Source organism: Haliotis cracherodii, unplaced genomic scaffold (assembly GCF_022045235.1).
Source record: "Haliotis cracherodii isolate W230 unplaced genomic scaffold, xgHalCrac1.p SCAF_24, whole genome shotgun sequence".
Lineage (NCBI taxonomy): Eukaryota > Metazoa > Mollusca > Gastropoda > Lepetellida > Haliotidae > Haliotis > Haliotis cracherodii.
The window spans coordinates 4,813,450-4,837,982 of NW_027266280.1; the positions used below are offsets into that span (position 1 = coordinate 4,813,450).

Genomic DNA, 24,533 nt, shown 5'->3' on the forward strand with positions numbered 1-24,533 from the left:
AGGTTTTAGATCAGAATATGGGAAGTTTGTGTTGGAAATTGGTTTATTAAGAGCAGCTTTTGCCGAGGAATCTGATTTACAGTTACCACTGATGCCAACATGACTGGGCAGCCAACAAAAAATGATATCTTTTCCAGCTACCGATAAATTGAGATGACACCTTAAAATTTCAGCTAAAAATGGATGATCCACTTTTCGATTTTTGATGGCCTGTAAACAGGACAAACTATCAGATAATATGAGAAAGCTGCTTTTAGAAGACTGTTCAATATATTGCAAAGCTAATAATATAGCCTGAGCTTCTGCCGTAAATATCGAACTTCCGTCAGTTATACGCATAGACACTGTATAATTGTTAGCAACAGCTGCAGCAGACACCTTTTCATCATCTTTTGAACCATCAGTGTAAATACTGGTATAAGAGGAATATCGGTTCTTCAGTTCATGAAATTCTTGTTGATAAAATAACTGATTAGTGTCAGACTTCTTCAGGTTCGCTAATTCTAAATTAACAGCAGGTTGTATCGATTGCCAAGGAGGCATTTCTGAAAGTTTGTATTCGGCAATGGCAGAGAGATTTAAATGGGCATCCTTGATATGGGATTGCATGCGAATTCCAAGTGGTGGGATTGTGTTGGGATTTCTGATATATAAATGCTGATATGGAGCATTGAAGATATTGTTAAATGCTGGATTAGAAGGATGAGAGCGGAGTTTAGTGATATATTGTAATGCCAGTTTTATTCGTCTTAAGCGAAGACTGGGTTCATTGGCTTCCACATATAGACTGTCAATTGGCGATGTCCTAAATGCTCCAAGACACAACCGAAGACCCTGATGGTGAATAGTGTCAAGGACTTGAATGTATGATTTACGAGCTGAGCCATAAATGAAGCAGCCGTAATCAAGTTTAGACCTTATCAAGGTTCTATAGAGATGTAATAGTGTTTCTCTATCACCACCCCACCTAGTATTTGACACTACCTTTAAAATGTCACGCGCTTTCAAACATCTAGCTTTAAGATTTTTAATGTGTGGTATAAATGATAACTTTTGATCAAAGGTAATACCCAAAAACTTGGTTTCTTTGACCACTTTTATTGGAGTATTATTTAAAGTCAATTCAGGATCTTTATGCAGTTTCCGTTTATTGCAAAAATGAACACAGCAGGTTGTAGTTTTGGAAAACTTAAAACCATTTTCTAAGGCCCATTTCTGTATTTTATTGAGACAAAGCTGTAACTGTCTCTCAATGCTATTCATATTTGCACCACAGCATGAAACATTAAAATCGTCAACAAACAACGAACCATCAATATTTTCATTTAAAACTTTTGCAAGACTGTTGATTTTAATGCTAAAAAGTGTCACTGATAAAATACTGCCCTGAGGGACCCCCATTTCCTGATCATATATCTCGGACAATGTGGATCCAACTCTAACTTTAAATTTTCTATCTTCTAAAAAGCGAGTGATGAAATCAGGCATACGGCCACGTATACCCATGTCGTGGCGATCTTTTAATATACCATACTTCCACGTGGTATCGTAAGCCTTCTCAAGATCAAAAAAGATCGACACAACATGCTGCTTGTTTACAAAGCCATTCCGTACAAATGATTCCAATCGGACAAGATGATCGATGGTGCTCCTGTTGTGTCTAAAACCACACTGAATGTCTGTGATCAGATTATTTGATTCAAGAAACCAAACGAGACGCCGGTTAATCATCCGTTCCATGGTTTTACAGAGACAACTTGTCAGAGCAATAGGTCTGTAATTAGAAGAATCTGTGTGGTCTTTACCAGGTTTAGGCACAGGTATTATAATAGCCTCATGCCAGGAAGGAGGGGAGTTACCATTTTCCCATATACTATTAAATATGGATAAAAGGGTTAAAAGAGAAGGCTCAGGAAGACTTTTCAAAAATTGATAATGTACGTCATCTGGTCCAGAAGATGTATCAGGAGCCTTGTTCAAAGCCTCTTGTAACTCAGTCAACGAAAAGGATTCATTGTAATCCTCTGCATTATCAGACCGAAAATTCAGAGTTTTCCTTTCCTGCTGATTTTGAAATTTTTGAAATTTTGGGTCATAGTTGGCAGATGAGGAATTTTGGCTGAACGTTTCTGCCAACTTATTAGCAATATCCTGTTTTGATGTCAATACATCATGATTAGATTGTAGATGCTGAATATTGTTCTGTGACCCCTTTCCTTTTATCTTTCTTATCATATTCCATACTTTATTAAGGGGGGTTCGAGAATTTATTTTCGAAACAAACTTTTTCCAGCTTGTACGTTTATTTTGTTTAATTGTTCTACGAGCCTTTGCTCTAGACATTCTTAAGCAGTTTAAATTATTGGCTGTGGGGTGTTTATTAAACACTCTTTCAGACTTTTTCCTATATATATTTTACCTAGCTTTCCTACAATCTTCATTATACCATGGTGTTTTTACATGTGGATTAATCAAGGTCTTGGGGATGGTTTCTGTGGCAATGGAAATCAATTTATCCGAAAATGATCTGATTGGGTCAGGATCATCAGTAAAATTTTTGAAGGTCAATTCATCACTGCACATGGAACTAAACGTTTGCCAATCTGCCTTGTTAAGTTTCCATGAACGTGTGTTTTGTGGAGAGGACACGTCCATGTCCTCAAACACACCAAACCTATTGAACATTGAGACTGGATCTCTATGACCTTTTGGGACATGATCAAAGTTATTCTTATTCTTAGAATAATCAACGTTTGGGTTTTTTTGTTAGCAGGAGGTATTGATTTAGTAGTCTGTGAACTAGATGTTTTAGAAGCAATTGTTTTAACCAGAGAAAGTGAGATGACTTGAGGAGACTCAGTTCTTGTCCAAGTGTAATCTGTTTGGCAACCAATGGATGCAAAGGAAACAGACCTTGAAACAACTTTTGAAACATTACCTGAAACAGGTCTAGAAGCTGTAACTGAGTAAGAAGGCACTGTTGGATGTGCTTCAGCTAGTACAAGTTTCTTAGCATCTTGAAACGATATGTTCTGTTCGTGTTTCAGTTTGACAATTTTTGCTTCACATTTCCAAGTTGGGCATTCCTTTGAGGAGGAATAGTGGTCCCCAGAGCAGTTGACACAAGATGGCACATTATCACACACAGCACTGTCGGCACAACTGCCACCACATCGATGACAAGCAGATGGATGAGTGCATGACTTAGAACCATGACCAAATTTTTGGCATTTATAACATCTCAGCGGATTAGGGATATACCTATCCACCTTGATGTTACAATAGCCTGCTTTAAGTGAGTCTGGGATTTTAGGAGATCCAAATGTAAAAAGATAAGTGTTTGTTAAAACAACTTCATTTTGTCTTTTGGCAGTAAAGCGCTTCACCGACGTTACACCTTGACCTTTAAGTTCCAATACAATTTCATCTTCAGTCATATCTGCCAGGAATCGCCCTCTATCTCGAACGATTCCCTTGCTACTATTGAGAGATCTGTGTGGGGATACCACAACAGGAACACTGACAAGTGACTGAAGTGAGAGCAAATTGACGGCTTGCTTTTGTCTCTTACATTCTATCAATAAGCACCCAGACCGCAATCTTTTGGCATCTGCCACATCTCCAGCTATGCCTTGTATTGCTTTCTCAATTGCAAAGGGGTTCAGCTTTAACGGGGTGCCATCCGAAGCAGATATCACCAAGAATCGAGGCCAGTTGTCAACAGTAACAGGAGAAGTCCTTGGACTAACATCTTCAGAATCAAACCAGTCATGAGATACATGAGAGCGTTTTTTTAAAGGGGGTTCCATGTTGGTATTAAGTGCGTTTCATCCTCTTGGGTCCCCACCCACCATGGAGTGTCAACAAGGACAATGCCATCTGCCTGTGGGCTTCCGACAGGCGACACCAAGGATACCAAGAGGATATACTCAAGCAGAAACAAAAGATATTGTTCTACCAGATTGGCCCATGAGCCACCGCCTTCTGGGCATAGGACTCTAGGCAAATTTCAAACTTGAAATACATACATTGGAAATACAAACATTTGAAATTGAGACATCAGTCAGAATAATCAGGGCCAAGCCTCAAATAAAATACAATTCTGAAACATAACTTGTGCAAATGCAATTTTGAATGCACAGGGCTCGGCATGACCAGCTGATTGATAGGACCGGGCCCATCCTACCTCCCGTCTAGGCGAAGTAAGGGTCGAAATGGTGTATGGGGCAAAGGAACACTATTCCTGGAACCAGTGCCCTCAACCACCAGACTCCCGTCCTCCGCCGACACAGGGACGCAACCCACGGCAAACAGGCTGCCCACTTTGGTCGCCTCTTACGACCAGCAATGGGGTGGTGTGGAAATATTCTGCCACGGTTCCACACGGGGGAAGAGCTATTAGCGCTACCCAGCACTCACCACGAGGAGGTTGCTCTTCACGAGTGCCTCCCACGGACAAAACATTGGTGATAAATTTGTTGGAGGCAGCCAAACGGAAGTTAGTTAAACCCGTTAAAAAGAAAGAGCCTATTACCGTTGAAGTTCTTGAAAGGATGTTTGATTGCAAAATGCAAAACCAAAATGTATATAATTTGAGAACTGTGTGTATGTGTTTGCTTGCATTCGCAGGTTTTATGCGCTCTGCTGAGTTGCTTAATATTAAGCATGGCGATTTGTTGTTTTTTGATTCTCATATGACTGTGTTTATAGAAAGGTCCAAGACCGATATATACAGAGATGGAGCTTGGTTGGTTATTGGTAGAACAGGGACAAAGATGTGTCCTGTGAAGTGTATGGAATGTTTCTTGGAAAAATCTGGATTAAAGGAAGAAACTAATTCAGAAACTTATCTTTTCAGAAATCTGTCCAAGACCAGTAATGGCTATATAATTAGAGTCGAAAACAAACCGATGTCTTATACTCGGTTGAGGGAATTATTTATTGAAGCCTTTAAGCCTTGTGTACGTGACATAAAATGCTACGGTTTGCATAGTTTGAGGTCAGGTGGAGCAACAGTGGCAGCCAATAGAGGCATCCCTGATAGAATGTTTAAACGACATGGTCGCTGGAGGAGCGAGAGTGCCAAAGATGGCTATGTTAAGGACAGCATCGAAAATAGATTAAAAGTGTCTCTTTCTTTGGGGCTTTGAATTGCCCGTTCTTTGTTTCCTCAGTCAGTGCACAGTACAGTATCCCAATATGTTGTAGTTGTGTATTTTGTTGTGTTAAGGGGGAGAAGGAGGAGAAATATAATTTCTTTCGTTTGAGGGACGAATTAGAACGAAATTATTTTCTCCTAACGTCGGAAAGCACAACAAAGGGAGGTAACCTGGTTTCGTAATGGGTATATAAGTAAAGGCGGGAAGCTTAAACTTCATTCTCAGGTGTGGTGCAGTTGGGCTGGCTATATTAAACATGTTCGGTTATATATGATGCCGATTGGAGTACACGTCGGTTGAATCTATATTTTTAATTATTTATGTGTGTAGTACCTGCGGCTGTCCATATGATGATCAGGATGTTATGCGTTGCTTGCAAGTTGTGCTGGCGAGCCATGATAATACGTTGTGAGATGGATCGGTATCCATAGTTGAAATCTCGAACACTCCAGTTGTGAGAGTATGGATTTGTGATATACTCTGATGAGTATGCGCTGACGAGCCATTAGAATACGTAATAAGGCGTCGATGCCTGTGTATATGTACACGTTGAAAATATGAAGCATCGAATCTATATTCATGTAAATTACGGTTGGTTGATCGTCATGATGCTGGTGATGTTCCTGATGCGGACGATGTTCATGATAATGTGAATACTTGTTGAAGAATAAACTGCGGTCAGTCAGTGCACCGTACAGTATCCCAATATGTTGTAGTTGTGTATTTTGTTGTGTTAAGGGGGAGAAGGAGGAGAAATTGAGAAAACAGAACAATCGATAGCCAACACTACTACAACTAAGATCAAGCATAACTCGATATAACTGGAACACAGTTCAAAGCCGCGTTAAAACCCAACTCACTCGCACTCACTTTGACACCTGGTCTTAAAACCTGTGTCTAGTCACGGTCTAGTGACCACACCGCTTCCCTCTCAGCAAGCAGCAGAGGCAAGGCAGCCGCTCGTCGGATTCACTGTTCCACAAGGGGGTTATCTCTGTATCCAACAGCAAGACCAAGCTCCTGTGTTTTCCGCCAAATCGCCTGGGTAAAGTGGAAGAAACACCCCTTGATGTCTGAACCTTGAAACTCTGTCCGGAGGGCTCTAATGGCAGCAACTTCAAAGTCCACCTGGAATGTCTCTGGGTTGAATGGTTGGTTCAGTAGATGTTGGATGTGGACCTTCAACTGAGCAAAGAGGCGTTGGTAAGTTGTAGTCCGACGATCAGGCATCAATGCGTAGACTAGGGGATAGGTAATGCTTCCTTTCCGTGCATGCAGTATGTAAAGCTGATTCCAAAGATCTGGGCAGGCGGAGGAAGTACCATCCATGAAGACAATGGAAGCTGACTGGAGGACTCTAAGCTGATCATCAGTTGCAAATACCAGCATCTTGTCTTCTTCACCGTCGGCAAAAAGCAGGAACCGCTCACCATCATGGGTCTCACTCCAGGGTGCTGCAATGTCGACTTCAGCTCTGGTTTTAGGGAGTTTCGGGATGGTGTGTGCTGTGTCTGTACATGGCGCTGCCGACTGAGCTGAAGGAGGGAAATACAGCTGCAGCCTCCGGATCATGTCTCAAGACCTCGTCGTTGTAGAGGGCTGGCATAGGAGTGGTTGGTTCTTCTCTTGCTCTCTGCCTTAAGCTGCCAAGGAACTGGATTCTGCTGGTGTCTTCCGTTGGGTGGTTGTGGACTGAAATTTCTGACAAAATTTCCAACTGTTGTACATTTGCCAATGCAGGTCTTAAAGGTACATCGCCAGTGAGTACCAGTTTGTCTTACTTTGTTCTTGTAGTGGAGATATCCCTGAAAGGGGACCTGGAGAGTACCTCTTTGACTCGTAATGAACTCAACCTGCTGCAAACCTGCCATGATTGTGCATGAAATGTTCACAGACTAGGGGGTTGTTGTTGTTGTTGCATTAGGTGTTTAAGAGGTCGCCTTCTGCCTAGGCAATTTCGGCTGACCTGTCCCTCTTTGGGACTCCTGTGTGTGAGAAGGGTTCACATATCTATTGTGAGTTCGGTGTTCACATAATTTCTGTTTTTGCATTGATATGATTTCTATTTTCTTATATTGATATGATTTCATTTTTATCCTTGGCTGCTCTGTTTATATACGTTCGAGCAGCTGTCCATCTCTCAGAAATAGAGTTAGTTTGGCCTTCGCTATTGCATCTCTTGGCTTTAGGGGATCTATGACAGATAGCGGATCTAACTGCAATTCTTGTTTTAACCTAGCCCGGGCTGGGGCATGGTCTTGACATTCTAGTAACAGGTGGTCAATGGTTTCAGCCTGATTGCAAGATGAACAAACCTTGTCATAGTGCTTTTTGTGACCAAGTCTGAGGCGTGAGGTAGCAGTTTCAATTTTCCTTTCATTTGAGTATGAGTTTGGCTTTTGTTGGACCTTGGGTTGAATTTTGTATAGCCATCTGCCGATCTTACTTGCGTCCCATTGGGCTTGCCATCTTTTTGCTATGGAGGCTTTGATTTTTCTTTTTATCTCTAGTTTACTAAAGGGAAAAGGCTGTATATCCGCTTTGTCTAGAGCTAGCTTCGCCAGTGAGTCTGCTTTTTCATTTCCATGAATATCTATGTAAGAGGGGATCCAACACAGCTCCACCTGTTGCCCTTGGTCCGACAGTTTTGTATATTCGTATAGAATGTTGTTGACTGTGTTTGGCCTGGAGTTTGAGTTTCTCCCACTGATGGCCTGAAGTGCACTTAGCGAGTCTGATAGGACGACTGCCTTTGCTTCCGGGAGTTCCGGTATGAGTTTGAGTGCATGATGAATTGCCTCCAATTCAGCCGTGAATACTGACTGACCATCAGGCAAGCGAACTGAATGTGCTTGGGGTAGACTAGGGGGGATTTATATGTGTAATAAATAAGTTTTAACAAAACATGCATCTCAACTTTTTGAGTAAGCTCCTACTAGCTCCTAACTCATTTATTTCCTGAGAATATTCAAACAGAATTACTGGCCTACTCTTATTAATTAATCTGCTAATCATGGGCTGTGACCATTGTTAAGTGGGTAGACTGGCTGTGTTTGTTTAATTAATCCCACCTACTCCACTGTCTTACAATGGGTGTCTCACTAATGTGATGTCTTACTAATGGGATGTAACCTCTCTTATTGCCCGGTGTCATCGCCGTTCATCAAACTCCGGCGGTAGCTGCACTCTGGTGTCTTCATGTTAAAAGATTAGTGACCCGTAATTTATTTTCTCGAGTGGTTTAATTACATGCTTTTATCATGTATTGATCTGATATATGTTATCTCGTATATGTAATGAACATGTTTCTGTAAATTTGATTTTCACACAGTAGAGCGATTATCTAGTACTGGTAGATATTTATGAGCATGGTCATTTTTGCTACCTTAATAATTGTACAAATTCAACATATCTGGTTGTATATCGTTAGTGGTACCGTTGGATAGCTAATGTTCAGCGCTATATTTTGGAATCTACATCTCTCACATTAGTTGTGGCTAGTTGGGGCACGGGTGGCCCAGTCGTCCAAGGCGCCGTGATTTACCCAGCGGCGTTAAACCCAACTCCCTCACTCACTAAGCAGCGAGTTTGCTATTCGGGTTTTCCCTATGTTTGAAAACACACTTGATTTTTCTCTTGTTTTTGCTCTCCATTCTATAGCATTTCCCCTACTGACCCAGGGAGCTTGCTTTCTCAAAATAGGCTAAACTATGCAGTGTAATATCTTTTGGATATAACAGTGTGCAATTAGTGATTCCGAAGCTGATTGGTCATTTTAACAAAGATCAATTTGCATGGACAGCAGGACTATTGTTTTTCTCACTGAGTTTATTCACAAATCCACGGCATTCATTCACTTGTTTCACGCCACAATCTCACTGATTCGAGATATTTAAGACAAGAAACAGTTTTCAAGCCGGTAACTACGATTCAAAGTGAGATTTTTATCGACACTATGTGGATCCTTGAAACGGTTTAATTTTATTCACAAAGGTAAATAGTTATATGTACAAAGCACAGGGATATGTAAAAGTAACATCAACTGAATAACACATAACTGATTATTATCAAATGAATAGTGTAAAACAATCTGATAAACTTGATATTACAATCCGACAAATATGCAAACGATGTCATCTAGCAGGAACTCTATTGATAAGCTTCACAGGTCGACGTGATGCCTAATTTTGCCTTATACTGTTGTCCAACTGTAAAATAGGGGTTTCCTGATGTATGGCTGCGAACCATTTGACACCCGACATCCGAATTTACTTGGTTTCTTAAGTTCCTATGGCTCACTAAAATATATTGTAAACTTCCTCAGTCAATCCTCCAAAAATATCTGCACTTTTACTCCATTTTTATCATGACTGATTATTTTAGTCAATTTGTAAGTTGACTGACGGAATCAGTCATTGAAAAAACTGCCTGAAAATGTCAGTCATTTAATAAACTGGTTACTGAACATTGACTGAAGTATACATATAAGCTCAATGGGGAGGTAGAACGTGTGGAGAAGGTAACCAGTATCCTTTGCTTATTGTGAGAGGGGCGGTCGGTTAGCCTGGTGCTTAAAGCGTTCGCTCGTCACACCGAAGACCCGGGTTCGATTCCCGACATGGGGGCACTGTGTGAAGCCCATTTCTGGTGTCCCCGCCGTGATATTACTGGAATATGGCTAAAAGCGACGTATTGTGAGAACTGATTAATGAGGAAGTGTTGCAATGTACATATGTGAAATGGGTGGTTGTGTGTCAACTACGTAAATCGTCGACTGTCACTTGTCACGTGTTCGCCAACGCAATACTCAATTATCTACAACACATTGTGATTATTTTGTTACTCGAATATTTCTGACAGCCACATAATTAACACGTACTCACTCGGCTCAAGATGCCTACAAAATCAGCTGCAATCCAGACAAATATCCCTACACTGTATGATAACACATCTAAAAATACATTTCAAATACACGTCTGTCACATCTTCAACTCCTGGCATACTGATCACGATGGGCAATAAATGAGCCTGACACGGGTGGTCATCACTCACAGTGAACCCTTTCTGCAGTAGTTTCTCCAATAATGTCAGCCATGTTTGGGACGAGGAGCAACGACCCGTCCGTGGAACATCCTCCTAGGTATCCGCCACATCGGAGGCGAATTACAGCCCCATCATCGCTCCTGTCAGGGGCGTCCATGGCTGGCATCCATCCTGTTTCTCTCCATTGCTGATCTGGGGAGACAATCCATCCTGTTTCGCGTAGATTGATTGTGAACTCGCCTTTAAGACCACAATGACGTGCAACTCCACTTTGGTGCTCGGTGTAACAATCAAACGCATCTCCATACTTTGGAGGGTTTCCAGAAACACGAGCAAAAGTTGTGTCATCTCGAACAATTTCCATTGTAAGCAGATCTACTCTAATCTTGTGGTACCAAACCTCTCCTACGCGCGCAAGGCAGTTGGGATGTACCCCACCTTCTCCGCTACAAAATAAGTTTGTCCTTGAGGGGAAAGAACCATGATTTTGAAATTTTAGTGTGAGATATTCTCTTGGACTCTGGCTTCCCATGTCATGGCAATAGATACGGGTCCTATTGAAGTCGAAGTTCGGCAGTCTCATCCAGTACTCTCCGTCACCACTATCCGGGTTGCACTGCTTCACAGCGACACATGATGATGGCTCGGCCAGCCGACAGTTGGCAAATGTCCAATTACCCATCGCGCCACATTCTGCCCTCGTCTCAGGTAAGAAGAAATCTTTATCACAAGTGTACTTCAGAACTGTTCCCACCGGACTTTCAAAGTAAGACACTGTTGTATTCAGGGTTGTGTAGGGTATATCGGGGATGTCAGAAGTTAAACAACCAGACACTTCACACACTGGATCCGACGATGCAACGCAGCGAGAATTAACGTTACAGGTGTGATTAGCACAAGAACCTGCCATGCTAGTGGGCCAGGTCTGGATGTCCGACTGAACGAAGGAGGAAGGAGCGGTCTGTATGTTGGTGGGAGCTGTACTCATGAAGGAATGTCTGTTGAGTTCACACAAACCCGTTGCTATATTATAGTTGATGGATTCACAGCCTGTTTTCAGAAGACAGTGTTGGGCACAGGTCACCAGTTCATCGCTTTTAACAGAGTAGATTTGAACCTTTGACAGTCTCACACCCTTCTTCAGGGTGTATATGCTGTGTAAATCCGTGCACATCTGTCCCATAGTTTTGGAAACTTCAGTCAGAAGAAATCCAACAACGAACGTCGACGTTGTAAGATACATTCTGCAACACTTTCTAGAACTCACAATGTGGTCAGTCTAGTAACAGACAGATTTTAAAATGCGCCAGGTTGTGTCGAACCACTACCATCCCTCCGCAGCTCGCGGAGCCTCATTACATCTGGTAATAGCGACTGAAACACGGTCTTCTAATTGCGTCATCATGTGTATTGATTATGCCCATGGGCTTGTCAAGGCGGTAATTTAGTTTCCAATCAATTAACGAAACACAAAAGATGTAGTTCACTTTATCTGGTGTTAATATAAATGCATGACTGAAGATGAACAAGAAGACATGGAATCCATTACGACTGTAGCCTCACTTTGGTTCTCGTGTGTAGGTTCATTGAGGGCAAGGGGGCACGGGTGGCCCAGTCGTCTAAGGCGCCGCGATTCGCTGTGCAGAGTTGTGTCCCTTGGGCACGCCAGAAACCTATGATTGTGGGTTCGAATCCCGATTCGCTCCGATTATGTTTCAAGGAATGTCAGCACCATACCCGTGCTCGTGGGTTTCTCCGAAGTGGTAAACGTCTGAGACCTGCATCACTTCGGGCTTTCCTCCCACATTAAGCTGACACGCCTTGAAGTAACTGGAATACTGTTAAAAGCGGCGTTAAACCCAACTCACTCACTCACTCACTCACTAAGTAGCTAGTTTGCTATTCGGGTTTTCCCTATGTTTGAAAACACACTTGTTTTTGCTCTCCAATCTATAGCATTCCCCCTACTGACCCAGGGAGCTTGCGTTCTCAATGTAGGTTAAAATATGCAGTGTAATATATCTTTTGGATGTAACAGTGTGCAATTAGTGATTCCGAAGCTGATTGGTCATTTTAACAAAGATCAATTTGCATGGACAGCTGGACTATTGTTTTTCTCACTGAGTTCATTCACGGCATTCATTCATTTGTTTCACGCGCCACAATCTCACTGATTCGAGATATTTAAGACAAGAAACAGTTTTCAAGCCGGTAACTCCGATTCAAACTGAGATTTTTATCGACACTATGTGGATCCTTGAAACGGTTTGATTTTATTCACAAAGGTAAATAGTTATATATACAAAGCACTGGGATATGTTAAGTAACATCAAATGAATAACACATACCTGATTATTATCAAATGAATAGTGTTAACTTTGCTGTAAAACAATCCGATAAACTTGGTATTACAATTCGACAAATATGCAAACGATGTCACCTAGCAGGAACTCTATTAATAAGCTTCACAGGTCGACAAGGGGCAGTCGGGTAGCCTGGTGGTTAAAGCGTTCGCTCATCGCGCTGAAGACCCGGGTTCGATTTCCGACATGGGTACATTGTGTGAAGCCCATTTCTGGTGTCCCCGCCGTGATATTGCTGGAATATTCCCGACTGATTGTGTGTCGCTGACGTAAATCGTCGATTGTCACTTGTCAGCCAACGCAATACTCAATTATCTACAACACATTGTGATTATTTTGTTACTCGAATATTTCTGACAGCCACATAATTAACACGTACTCACTCGGCTCAAGATGCCTACAAAATCAGCTGCAATCCAGACAAATATCCCTACACTGTATGATAACACCTCTAAAAATACATTTCATATACACGTCTGTCACATCTTCAAGTGATTGCATAACTCCAGGCATACTGATCACGATGGGCAATAAATGAGCCTGACAGGGATGGTCATCACTCACAGTGAACCCTTTCTGCAGTAGTTTCTCCAATAATGTCAGCCATGTTTGGGAACGGGTATGGTGCTGACAAACCTAGAAACTGGGATTCCAACCCACAATCATAGGTTTCTGGCATGCCCAATGGACGCAACTCTGCACAGCGAATCGCGGCGCCTTAGACGACTGGGCCACCCGTGCCTCCAGATTTCACAAGATGCCATTAACATGTCAATACAAGTTGATGATGCACGGAATGAAGGGGACATGATCTGAGTTTCTTCAATAACTGACGATATTAATGTCCTACCAGAAAACGAGGTCAAACCAACTTTCCACTGTTTCAGCCAACAAGATATTTAGGAGAAACAGTTGGTTGACCCGACTATCCAGAAAGTTTGGAAGTATGTCAAAAGGAACAAACGACCACCAAAGCCGAAACAAGAATCTAAGGATGGGGAGACTACTGGTTTATTCAGAGAATGGAAGAAGTTGTTCTTCAATAAAGATTGAACTGAGTAACGGATTCAGATAGTATTGCCTCGTGAGTATCGACCACTGGTGTGGCAGGAACTTCGGAATGAGATGGGTTATCTTGGATCAGAGAGAGTCATCGCTTTGGTACAGGAATGGTTCTACTGGCTGCATATGCAGAAAGACATTGAACGATACGTAACCAAGGAATGCAGGTGCTTGAAGGATCGCACCACGACTGCTAGTTGATCTGATCTGGGCCATGACATATCAGGTGCCACACCTAGCAGGTATGTAGAACAAAGAAAACTTTGTATGACACAGGCATATGAACAAGCTCACACACAGGCATCAAAGAGTTCTCGTCAAGGCAAGCACCAGAATGACAAGAAAGTTAGGCGCACAACTCTTCTTTCAGGGGACCGAGTACTCGGAAGAAATATGTCAGAAAGAGGAGGACCTGGTAAGCTCAGATCATATTGGACACCAAAGATCCATGTTGTGGTGATACGAGCAACAGAGAATGGACCTGTGTATGAAGTTCGACCAGAAGATGGTAATGGACGCTCCAGAGTGCTACACAGGAATATGTTGTTGCCTTGTGATGGGTTACCAGTAGAGATCCAGGAGACGCAGCAAACCAAGTTGAAAGGTCCTAGACTCGAGATTGTGAGACCAGACTCTAAGCCAAGACAGAACCTCCCAAAGTGCCTATAAGTGAAAGTGACACTAACTCCTCAGAAATGATTATTGAATGTGGCAAAGATGTACAGGAAAATCGTGCAGGAAGTACCAGTGACAGTAAAGAATCTCAAGTCTCTGATGAGAGTGACTCAGGAGAGTCTATGGATGATAGAGACAACAGTGAGGGAACAGCAACAGGGTGAAGTGCTGAAGATGATAGTGCAAGTGACGCCAACACTAAACCCGAGACTGACAGTTGTCAGGTACACCCTCAACATGTTGTTACTCAGACTTCATCAGACACTGACTTTGCAGATGATGAGAGTAATGAAACTCATCAGTGACGAAGGAGACGTCGCAGACTTCCACCAGCATTGTTAAAATACGACACCATCGGGAACCCTTCCATGTACAGACCCCAGAGCAACTCTAAATATGATGGGACCAGCATGCTACCAAACCCATGAGGGTCCTGATGGGTTTTAATTCTTAACGTAAAACACCCTTCAAACACTATCGTAAACGTAAAATTCATCTTTTTTTATCGTAAATGCTTAACGTAAAATACCACAGGATAACTGCTTAACGTAAATAAATAATTTACTGCTTATCGTAAAATGATTAAAATGGTCAAAAACAGTCTGTCTTTAAGACCCAAATGCTTCGCCACAGAAAGCAGGCTGCGCAACTGACGCAGGGGACCAGTCTAGAATGTTTAGCGATTCGAGATTTTACCCGGTATTAAACATATGAATTGTCAGGATGAAACGAAAGCAGAATTAAAAGTCCCATGTCCCACCATGGCCGATTTAGGAATCGTTTCCCATCGAAATTCCAAACTTAGATTCAACTTGACAGCTTTTCCCGCGGTTGAAGGATGACAGATTGACAGCAATGGAGGTGAATTTGAAAATAATCAACTGTGTCTTGAGCTTTTCAAAGACGGTGAAAAGCTCGGACAGTGCACGGCTAGGCTTCTTTTTGATTCCGAGGCACACTCTTTGATAAGTTTAAGAAACACGTACAATCCTTCACTGGATTGCAGGAAATGTGCGATCATATCCGGATGAAATGAATTTGGATTACAAATTCTACGGTACAATAGGGACACAAAGAGAACTTTTGTTGTAGTTACACAGTCCACAGTGGCAGCTTGAGTTGCAACACTTTGACAGCAATCCTACATCGAACGAGTTGAACGGTAAGTGAATGTTTGTGTCCGTTTTCGTTATTATATCAGTCTGGTCCTACACGTTTTTCCCCATAGATATTGTGTGATCTTGTAGGCCTAGGCCCCGTATGTTAATTTCACTGTAGCAAAAAATATGTTAATTAATTAAATTTGGTGATAGGTAATCATCTTCACTACAAGCAAATAATTTTCATTTTCTGATCTGAAATGAAAAAACAAAAATAAAAAAAGCTTTTTAATTTTTTCCACAGTCTTTACATGCTTACAATACAGGAAGTGATGTTTTGCAATATGATATACAACCTTGACAAGGCCCCCCTAAGGACTTGTTTATCTATGTCAGTTCTCAGCTGTTCTGCATATGCCTGTCAAATTCGACTTCGACAATGCAAGTTAAATTATACCTTATGTAATAAACTAAATATTGTAAGTTCACCCTGAAATAGTACATCCTGAAATGAAAGTTATTTATGAAATGCACTTGTGTAGGAATATCAAAGTATTGATGAATTGTGTAGAAAAATGTAGGTAAAATAACCTGGTGATAATATCATAATATTTGTAGAAAAAGTCATTTAGCATTTTTGTGAAACAAAATTTTCGCGACGATTTTATTGAAAAGCAAGAAAAATTACTGCTTAATGAAAAAGTACCCTAAATTTTACTGCTTACTGCTTATGCAACCCCACCCCATATTACACAGTGGGTTTATAGTGGGTTTATAAACAAGTATGGATGGTTTTCATTATTGGTTAATATACTGTTGTTAAAAGTAGTGTTCACATGTATGATGTGAAATGTCGGGTCGACATTTATTTTGGCGGGAAGGATGTAAGATGTAAAAGGTGCGTATTTGAGATTTACGTTCTAAGGGAGGCAACTCTATTATGCTCGCTCCAAACCACGCTTGCCGGAATTGGCCAATCAGATTGCTGCGCGCACTCTTGTCTGTGTGTCGTCTGCTATTAAACGTTGTGACATGACATTTTCATCGGATTATTTTCAACGTGTACGGTTAAGGGGTCTTACACTACTTTCAGTGTTCATAAACGATCATGGCGTAGCCCTTGTCATTCCACGATCGAGTCGGAATTAACCATCGGGAATCTGAAGAAAATACTGGGATAATTGCTATCATTATGAAAACATTGGTCCAACATACTGAAAACCAGTGTCTAACTGTGACATAGCGACAGCATTTTAAAGAGTGTTCCGAGATATAAATTGCGAAACAATTTAGCGAGGGCACTAGCCAAGCAGGATCACTTTCTACATCTGCGCTTGTAGACCTCTGCGGCTTGGAACCTTTTCCACAAATTAGAACAGTTGGATTTGGCCGAAATATGTTCGAATTGTTACCATGTTTCGTGTAATCGCTGTGTGTACATCTGACTGCACTTGGACAAGCCGACTGTCAACAATGTCTGACTGTGGCCCTGACGTTACATAGACTAGGGTTAGAGTAGCTTCCCTTTGATAAAGGGCAGTTACTCTATCGGACAGACTGATGGCTTGCCGCGAAAAGAAAGTGAAACAATTTGTGTAGGCAATTGTTGTGTGCATATATGTTGTTTCGACACTGTATAAGAAACAGGTTTCTGTTGGATATATATTGGCTACTGTCACTGTCCGACTGACACATCACTTCCCCTCTGACGATATATATACCTTGTGAGCATAAATATGCTCACATTCCAGGAAAATTCAATGTTTATTTAATATTTGTGAGGGATGGAAAGCGATTTTCGAGCACAGAATTGAAGAACGACTTTATATGATAAAGAGGTTATCACGCTTGTGTGTTTGTGGATGGTAAATATCCTGTATCCAAGGCTCGCTAAATACAATGTATATTCCTAATACAGGGTATAAATCACATAACAGGCAGCTCGGGTTGAATATTCCCCGTGGGGATGAGAACGACCGGGTAATAATACGCTCACTGGCTCAAATCGATGAATTCGCTGTGCAGAGTGGCGTCCCCTAGGCGTGCGAGAACCCCATGATCGTGTGTTGGAATTCCCGGTTTGGCCTGATAATGTTTTGGACCTACATCACTTCCGGCTTTCCTCCGACATCGATCTGAAACGCAGTGACATAACTGAAATGCATTCATATTAGCGTTAAGCAATACTCACTCACTCATGAAATCCCTTTTGGCGAGGGGCGGTCGGGTAGCCTAGTGGTTAAAGTGTTCGCTCGTCACGCCGAAGACCCGGGTTCGATTCCCGACATGGGTACAATGTGTGAAGCCCATTTCTGGTGTCCCCCGCCGTGATATTGCTGGAATATTGCTAATAGCGGCGTAAAATCATACTCACTCACTCACACCTTTCGGCGAAACGACGCTTAGAGAGCTTGGTAAATAAGGGACTATTTTCAGAAAAATGTTTTTTCGATGTCCATATTCGAATCATGTATAGTTAATGGAAGTTCAGACATCAGATAACCTACGACACTTTAACTCACAGAATTTGCTCCTTCACAGGTCCATGTATGCACCTTTGTAATTGATGTGACTGACCGATTTCTTCTATAACCATAGGACTTATGTATGCACCTTTGTAATTGATGTGACTGACTGATTTCTTCTATAACCATAGGACCTATGCATGCACCGTTGTAATTGATGTGACTTAGCGATTTCTTCTATAACCATAGGACCTATGTATGCAACATTGTAATTGATGTGACTGGCCGATTTCTTCTATAACCATAGGACCTATGTATGCAACATTGTAATTGATGTGCCTGACCTATTTCTTCTATAACCATAGGACCTATGTATGCACCATTGTAATTGATGTGACTGACCTATTTCTATATAACCATAGGACCTATGTATGCACCATTGTAATTGATGTGACTGACCGATTTCTTCTATAACCATAGGACCTATGTATGCACCATTGTAATTGATGTGACTGACCGATTTCTTCTATAACCATAGGACCTATGTATGCACCATTGTAATTGATGTGACTGACCGATTTCTTCTATAACCATAGGACCTATGTATGCACCTTTGTAATTGATGTGACTGACCGATTTCTTCTATAACCATAGGACCTATGTATGCACCATTGTAATTGATGTGACTGACCGATTTCTTCTGTAACCATAGGACCTATGTATGCACCATTGTAATTGATGTGACTGACCGATTTCTTCTATAACCATAGGACCTATGTATGCACCATTGTAATTGATGTGACTGAGCGCTTTCTTCTATAACCATAGGACCTATGTATGTACATTTGTAATTGATGTGACTGACCGATTTCTTCTATAACCATAGGACCTATGTATGCACCATTGTAATTGATGTGACTGAGCGCTTTCTTCTATAACCATAGGACCTATGTATGTACATTTGTAATTGATGTGACTGACCGATTTCTTCTATAACCATAGGACCTATGTATGCACCATTGTAATTGATGTGACTGACCGATTTCTTCTATAACAATAGGACCCATGTATGCACCATTGTAATTGATATGACTGACCGATTTCTTCTATAACCATAGGACCTATGTATGCACCTTTGTAATTGATCTGACTGACCGATTTCTTCTATAACCATAGGACCTATGTATGCACCTTTGTAATTGATGTGACTGACCGATTTCTTCTATAACCATAGGACCTATGTATGCACCTTTGTAATTGATGTGACTGACCGATTTCTTCTATAACCATAGGACCTATGTATGCACCTTTGTAATTGATATGACTGACCGATTTCTTCTATAACCATAGGACCTATGTATGCACCTTTGTAATTGATGTGACTTAGCGCTTTCTTCTATAACCATAGATCATGTTAATTAAACCACAAAATAAGCAGTGAGGTCTTTGAAAGGCATTTTGAAGTGATACACACAAGGAAGAGAATAAATGGATGAGGAACACAACATTTCGGAGTATATGGTTTCTTCTTCATCAGGTCAATAAGCAGTGACCAATAAAAGCTCGGCAGGCTTTTGATGAAATGTCCCATTGTCGAACATTTATAAAATATTATAATATCCAGTACTTATGCGACAACGCGACATATTGATAAAAAGTAGCATTGTCGCGTGTCGCGCTTTGTTCAAATATAAAAACATGTAGTAATGTTTTAAAGCGCGACAATGCGACATTTTGGTGAAATGCGTTGTCGCGCTTTTAGAAAACGAAGCAAATTTTCGCATGTACTTTTTAGTCTCGAAAGTAGTATTTCATTTGGTTGGCCGAATGTAATATGACCCTTAATCGGTTGGCAATAGAGAGATGAATGTTATAGGTAATGTTTTTGTGTTTTGAGGTATCCAAAGGAATAAGATACCTGTTTTGTGTCAATCAATCAGTTTAATTCGGTAATAAGGCCTCAGGCCCACGTACATATATATACAAATTAGTTTCACATCAAGTGCTGCATGAAATAATATTTACAGGTAAGAAGAACGAAGACAGATAGCATTTTTAACATAACTGGCTAAGTTCTCAAGGCGGTTTACATCAGAAGAGTTTAACATTCTAACCAGTGTGTCTTTACGATTATTACCAGTAATGAAGTCTAAATATGGGAAATATTTTGAGCGAATATCTTCATAAATAGGGCAAACAAGAATGAAATGAATTTCATTTTCAACTGCCCTTAACTTGCACAATGGACAAAACCGGAGTGTCTTATCGATGCCATCCCTCCTTCCTGTGTTATGCATATTTCCCAGTTCTCCAATACGTAAAAGGGTAAGCATACGTCGCTTTTCTTTTGATAATACATTTAATAGATACGGTTCGAGTGATAATGATGTCTTAAATAATGAATACAGTTCTAATTTCGAGCATCCAGACAATTCAGAATACCATGTTTGTGCATGACAGTCCTTAACCCTCAGTATAAACTCACTTATAAAATATTCAGGATCACCAGCACCTTGAAATTCCCACACATGTCTGAAGCCATGAGAATATAACATATTCTTAATAACCGAAACCCATGTATTCCTACCAAAGGCATCAAACTTAACTAACATATCGTAAACACGTTTTCCAAATCTCTCTTGAGACATATTAAGAAGCTTAAACCAGTATCTTAAACATCTTGTGTAAGAATCACTATAAATACCATATCGACCACACTCTCCGAGCACTGCAACATTTGTAGATTTGGAACCGATACCCAAAACAAATTTACAAAACTTTGCTTGGAAACGTTCGAGAAACAACCATTTATGAACAACCCCCCAATCTCTGAACCATATAAAATAATAGGTTTAATCTGAGAGTCGAACATTTTAAACAACACTTTGGGAGCGATATTTCGAAGTTTATAACTAAGCTGTTTTATAGGAATTAAAGCTTTACTTGCTTTCAAAACTAATGTCTGAACTGTTTTCGACCAACACAGCCTGTTTGAAAATATAATACCCAAATAACTGTAATATGTAGGAACCTTGACAGGCATACGCCCCAGTTTCCATTTCTCGTAGTTCCTTAACTTACCACCATTACGAAAAACTAAGATATCAGTTTTATCCATGTTAACTTTTAGACCCCATTTGTTACAACGTCTGGCATCATCACTATTTGATAGTGATTTATAAACATATGCTCATGATATAGTCGAATTGTACAATGGACCCTGTGGCAGAGATTTCCTGTAATTTCCTACAAAGTGTTTTGTCGCTTTTCTTCAAATAGAATGGTGCCATGCCTGATTTGATGAGTCTAGTCCTCGTTACTCAGAAGAAACATTGACATGTGTGAAAACTGACAGCTAAAAGATAAATGTACAAATGATATCACATCGAATTTAATTATAGTATCATGCGTGCCTAAAGGCGTTGGCCCACACTTTCCGGCAAATTAGACAACTACATGAAATAATTTGCGTTAAATGAATATTGACATATTGGCAAAACAATCTTCAAAAATGTGATGGAACATTGTTATTTTAACAATCAACAGAGTAACAACACGAACGAGTTTCAAAGAGTTTGTATTTATTAAAAAAGAGAACATCATATAAAAATGTTGTATTTTACTGATTAACAAAGATGAGGCGGGATTCAAATGACCATGAAACATTTATATCTACATGGAATGTATTACAGTGCATATATAATGTAATTGTTTCCTCTGTAATGTGCCTGGCCAGCAAGCAACAAAAGGTCGGATCACAAATGTATCACAAAGTTTAAGTTTCTTCACTGACGTTATGTTTGGAAAACGCCACCATCAATTGAGTGCAATCTTCCGTATATGTCCCTTACTTCCGCATCACTACCATCAGCATTTATCACATATCCCCCGGGGAAAAGGCCTTTTGGGGGAACAAACTCCCCTTTCGTGTACTTGTGCTTAATCATGTCTATCCTCCTCATGAATTGTTGAAAGTATCGCAGAAACATTGGGTCGGTGAACATGCTTGAATACCTCATAAACTGCTGCATTGGATTGACAGTGCTCTGAGTATTGGTAGAAGGAGCAGGGACGGGAGCCTGTTGTGTCCGTCCTTGACCTGCATTTTGGGTTTGAGGTTGACCCTGACCTTGACCTTGACCAGATCCCTGATTCTGTGTTTGTTGGGTCATAGGCGGGGTTTGAGGTTGCGTCTGGATCCCTGGCGGGTTAGGAAGAGGATATTGTTGATGTTGACCTTGACCTTTGGGTGCTGGAGTGGTTGATTTGGCTTGTGGAATGTTAGCCGTTCCTTGTTGTTGTTGTTGTCGTTGTTGTTGCTTTTGTTGTTGAGTGTTACCCTGACCAAAACCTTGCAGCATCACTGGATTGTTCATAAGAGCCATGAGCGACCGAATATTCAGGTGATTGGCACCAGGTGGAAATAAATCTGAAACAGTGTTATACCTCTCATTATAACTCGGCAAGGACTTTCACAACGACATAAAACTACATACCATAAACATTTCTTGTTCTTCTAGGTTCCACAGTAACAGTAATTATATAATATTTTATCTTAGTATTGTGACATTATTGCATCGTTCCAGCCCTCGGTTGATCCTAATAACGTTTGGTTCTTGTCCTTCTGTTAGGTCGTATGGTGGTGTGACAAAGAAATCACAACATGATGACCCGTGAAAATCCAGGTTAGAATAGGTCTTCAGCAAACCATGGTTGCCTTAAGAGGCTACTATGCCTGTCGTAAGAGGCGACTAACGGGATCCGGTGGTCAGGCTCGCTGACTTGGTTGATGCATGTCATCGTATCCCAGTTGATGGGATTGATGCAGAATCACTTGATTGTCTGGTCCAGACTCGATTATTTACAGACCGTCGTCATTTAGTTCGAATATTACTCAGTATGGTGTTAAACACCAAACGAACATACACACACAACATGCTTATTATAAGCGACTGCCCACGTGGTGTAATTGATTGAGCGTCTTCCAGGATAGGGAAAGGTTTTGGGTTCGATCCCCAGGCGCGTCATACCAAAAATACGTTGAATAGTGATACTTGTTGTTTCCCTGTCTGGCGCTCGGCATTAAGAAGGAATGGTAGGCTCGGAGTCAGTATACTGTGTCACAGTTAGGTGTCTATGTTAAACTGCGGCATGGCAATTTCCGACTAGTGCAAACGGCCCCACTTACATACACATACACGTGCATTCAAGTCGCTATATATAAGTGCAGTTATCTTGAACGCGGCGTTATACCACATTTTAGCAAGGACCAGCTGGACCAAAGGGTATATACCCATTCGATTTTATGAATGAATATTTTTGACAGAATATACATTTGTATTCTTGAAAAAGTAAATAAACTGTACCTGCTGGTGACTGGTTAACAAAACGTCTGAAACCTGCAAATAAAAAATAGGAAAATAGAAAATAGGAAACTAGAACGTGTCTTTTAGAAAATATTGAATGTAAACGTCGGAGAATAATCAGTCTCGATTATCTACCGAAACGGATTCTACTTGGCGCGAAGGCAAAATAGTAGTGAAAACAATTGAAGATCAGTGTGAACACCAGGGACATCAGGAACTTCAGTGTGAACACCGTATTCAAGTAACATACAAATATGTTACAATAAATTATAATGTAGCACGCTCGGTGAAATATACAACATGTACACATCACCGATGTACAGGGGACGCTGATATCAATTTGTAAATAGATGTTATTTCCAGATTTTTTATTATATCATGTGACTGGAATAATGTTTTGTTTACGATATTATATTAATTCATACATTGATTCGTCATCTTCATCCTGATTATGTTGATTTCAATTATTTTTATTAGTCAACTTCGTAACACTTACGGATATTTCTTGCATGACCGCCACAGCATGCAGCCATAACCATTACGAGGATTTGAAGAGTATTCATGTTTCTGAAAAAAAAGAAATAAGTGAACAAATAAATGAATCACCATAAAGGAAATTCATAATTCCTTTATGAAATAGTTGGAAATAGCAGCAAGAAGCTCTGAGGTTGAGGATGAGTTTTATTTTGTACTCAGATGTATTGTATTTAGAATTTAGAGACAGATACATACGATTCTATCACAGAACGAAATCATCTGTGTTTATACTTTCACAATTGCCATATTTCCTGAACAAATGTCCTACCGAATGATTCCTTCGTCCTACATACACTTTCTTATTAAAAGAAAATGAATATTCTGGAACTGTAGTCTACGCTTCTCAACATAACCATTCTCAGGCCATACTACTTATAAACTCATATTAGCATCATGGACACGTATTATGGGAAGTAGAAAAAGTTATACTTACACGCGAGTCTGTAGCAATAGTGCCGAAATACGATGGCAAATTTGAGTTGACTGAAGATACAATAGCCCGTACCCCCTTTTATACAAACATATCCAGAAAACATTGACGTGAAAACCTGCACAAAACACGTCACTGGCACAATTTATGAATTGTGGATGTACGTGAAGGTGAATCACAGCTTACTGTACCATACTTGACCTCACGACAAGACATCGTCTCGCCTACGCTCACCACATTCTGTCAGATTGATGTTGGTAAACAATTTATCACCCGAGGCCTAAAAGCTCCGGAGTAACGTCACAACCCTGTCTTAGACCAGTATCCTCTGTG

The 24,533-nt window shown here is 40.7% G+C and overlaps 2 protein-coding genes across 2 annotated transcripts; both read right to left on the reverse strand.

Moving 5' to 3' along the window:
- Positions 1-10,203: 10,203 nt before the first annotated feature.
- Positions 10,204-11,445, reverse strand: LOC139472249 (uncharacterized). Its single transcript, XM_071254638.1, has one exon. It carries the CDS (start codon positions 11,443-11,445, stop codon positions 10,204-10,206), a length of 1,242 nt encoding a protein of 413 aa, XP_071110739.1.
- Positions 11,446-21,632: 10,187 nt separating this feature from the next.
- Positions 21,633-23,772, reverse strand: LOC139472179 (POU domain, class 6, transcription factor 2-like). The gene is made up of 2 exons (XM_071254554.1): positions 23,730-23,772; positions 21,633-22,296 (listed from the first exon to the last, which is right to left on the reverse strand). Exons 1-2 carry the CDS (start codon positions 23,770-23,772, stop codon positions 21,662-21,664), a joined length of 678 nt encoding a protein of 225 aa, XP_071110655.1. The 3' UTR covers positions 21,633-21,661.
- Between the last annotated feature and the right edge of the window lie 761 nt (positions 23,773-24,533).

What these genes read in the sequence shown, in the direction of transcription:
- LOC139472249 (XM_071254638.1), bottom strand. Translation starts at nt 11,445, where the DNA reads ATGTATCTTACAACGTCGACGTTCGTTGTTGGATTTCTTCTGACTGAA.
- LOC139472179 (XM_071254554.1), bottom strand. Translation starts at nt 23,772, where the DNA reads ATGGTTATGGCTGCATGCTGTGGCGGTCATGCAAGAAATATCC. An exon ending in CGGTCATGCAAGAAATATCC is followed by an intron (nt 22,297 to 23,729) that starts GTAAGTGTTACG and finishes ACACTGTTTCAG; the next exon opens with ATTTATTTCCACCTGGTGCC.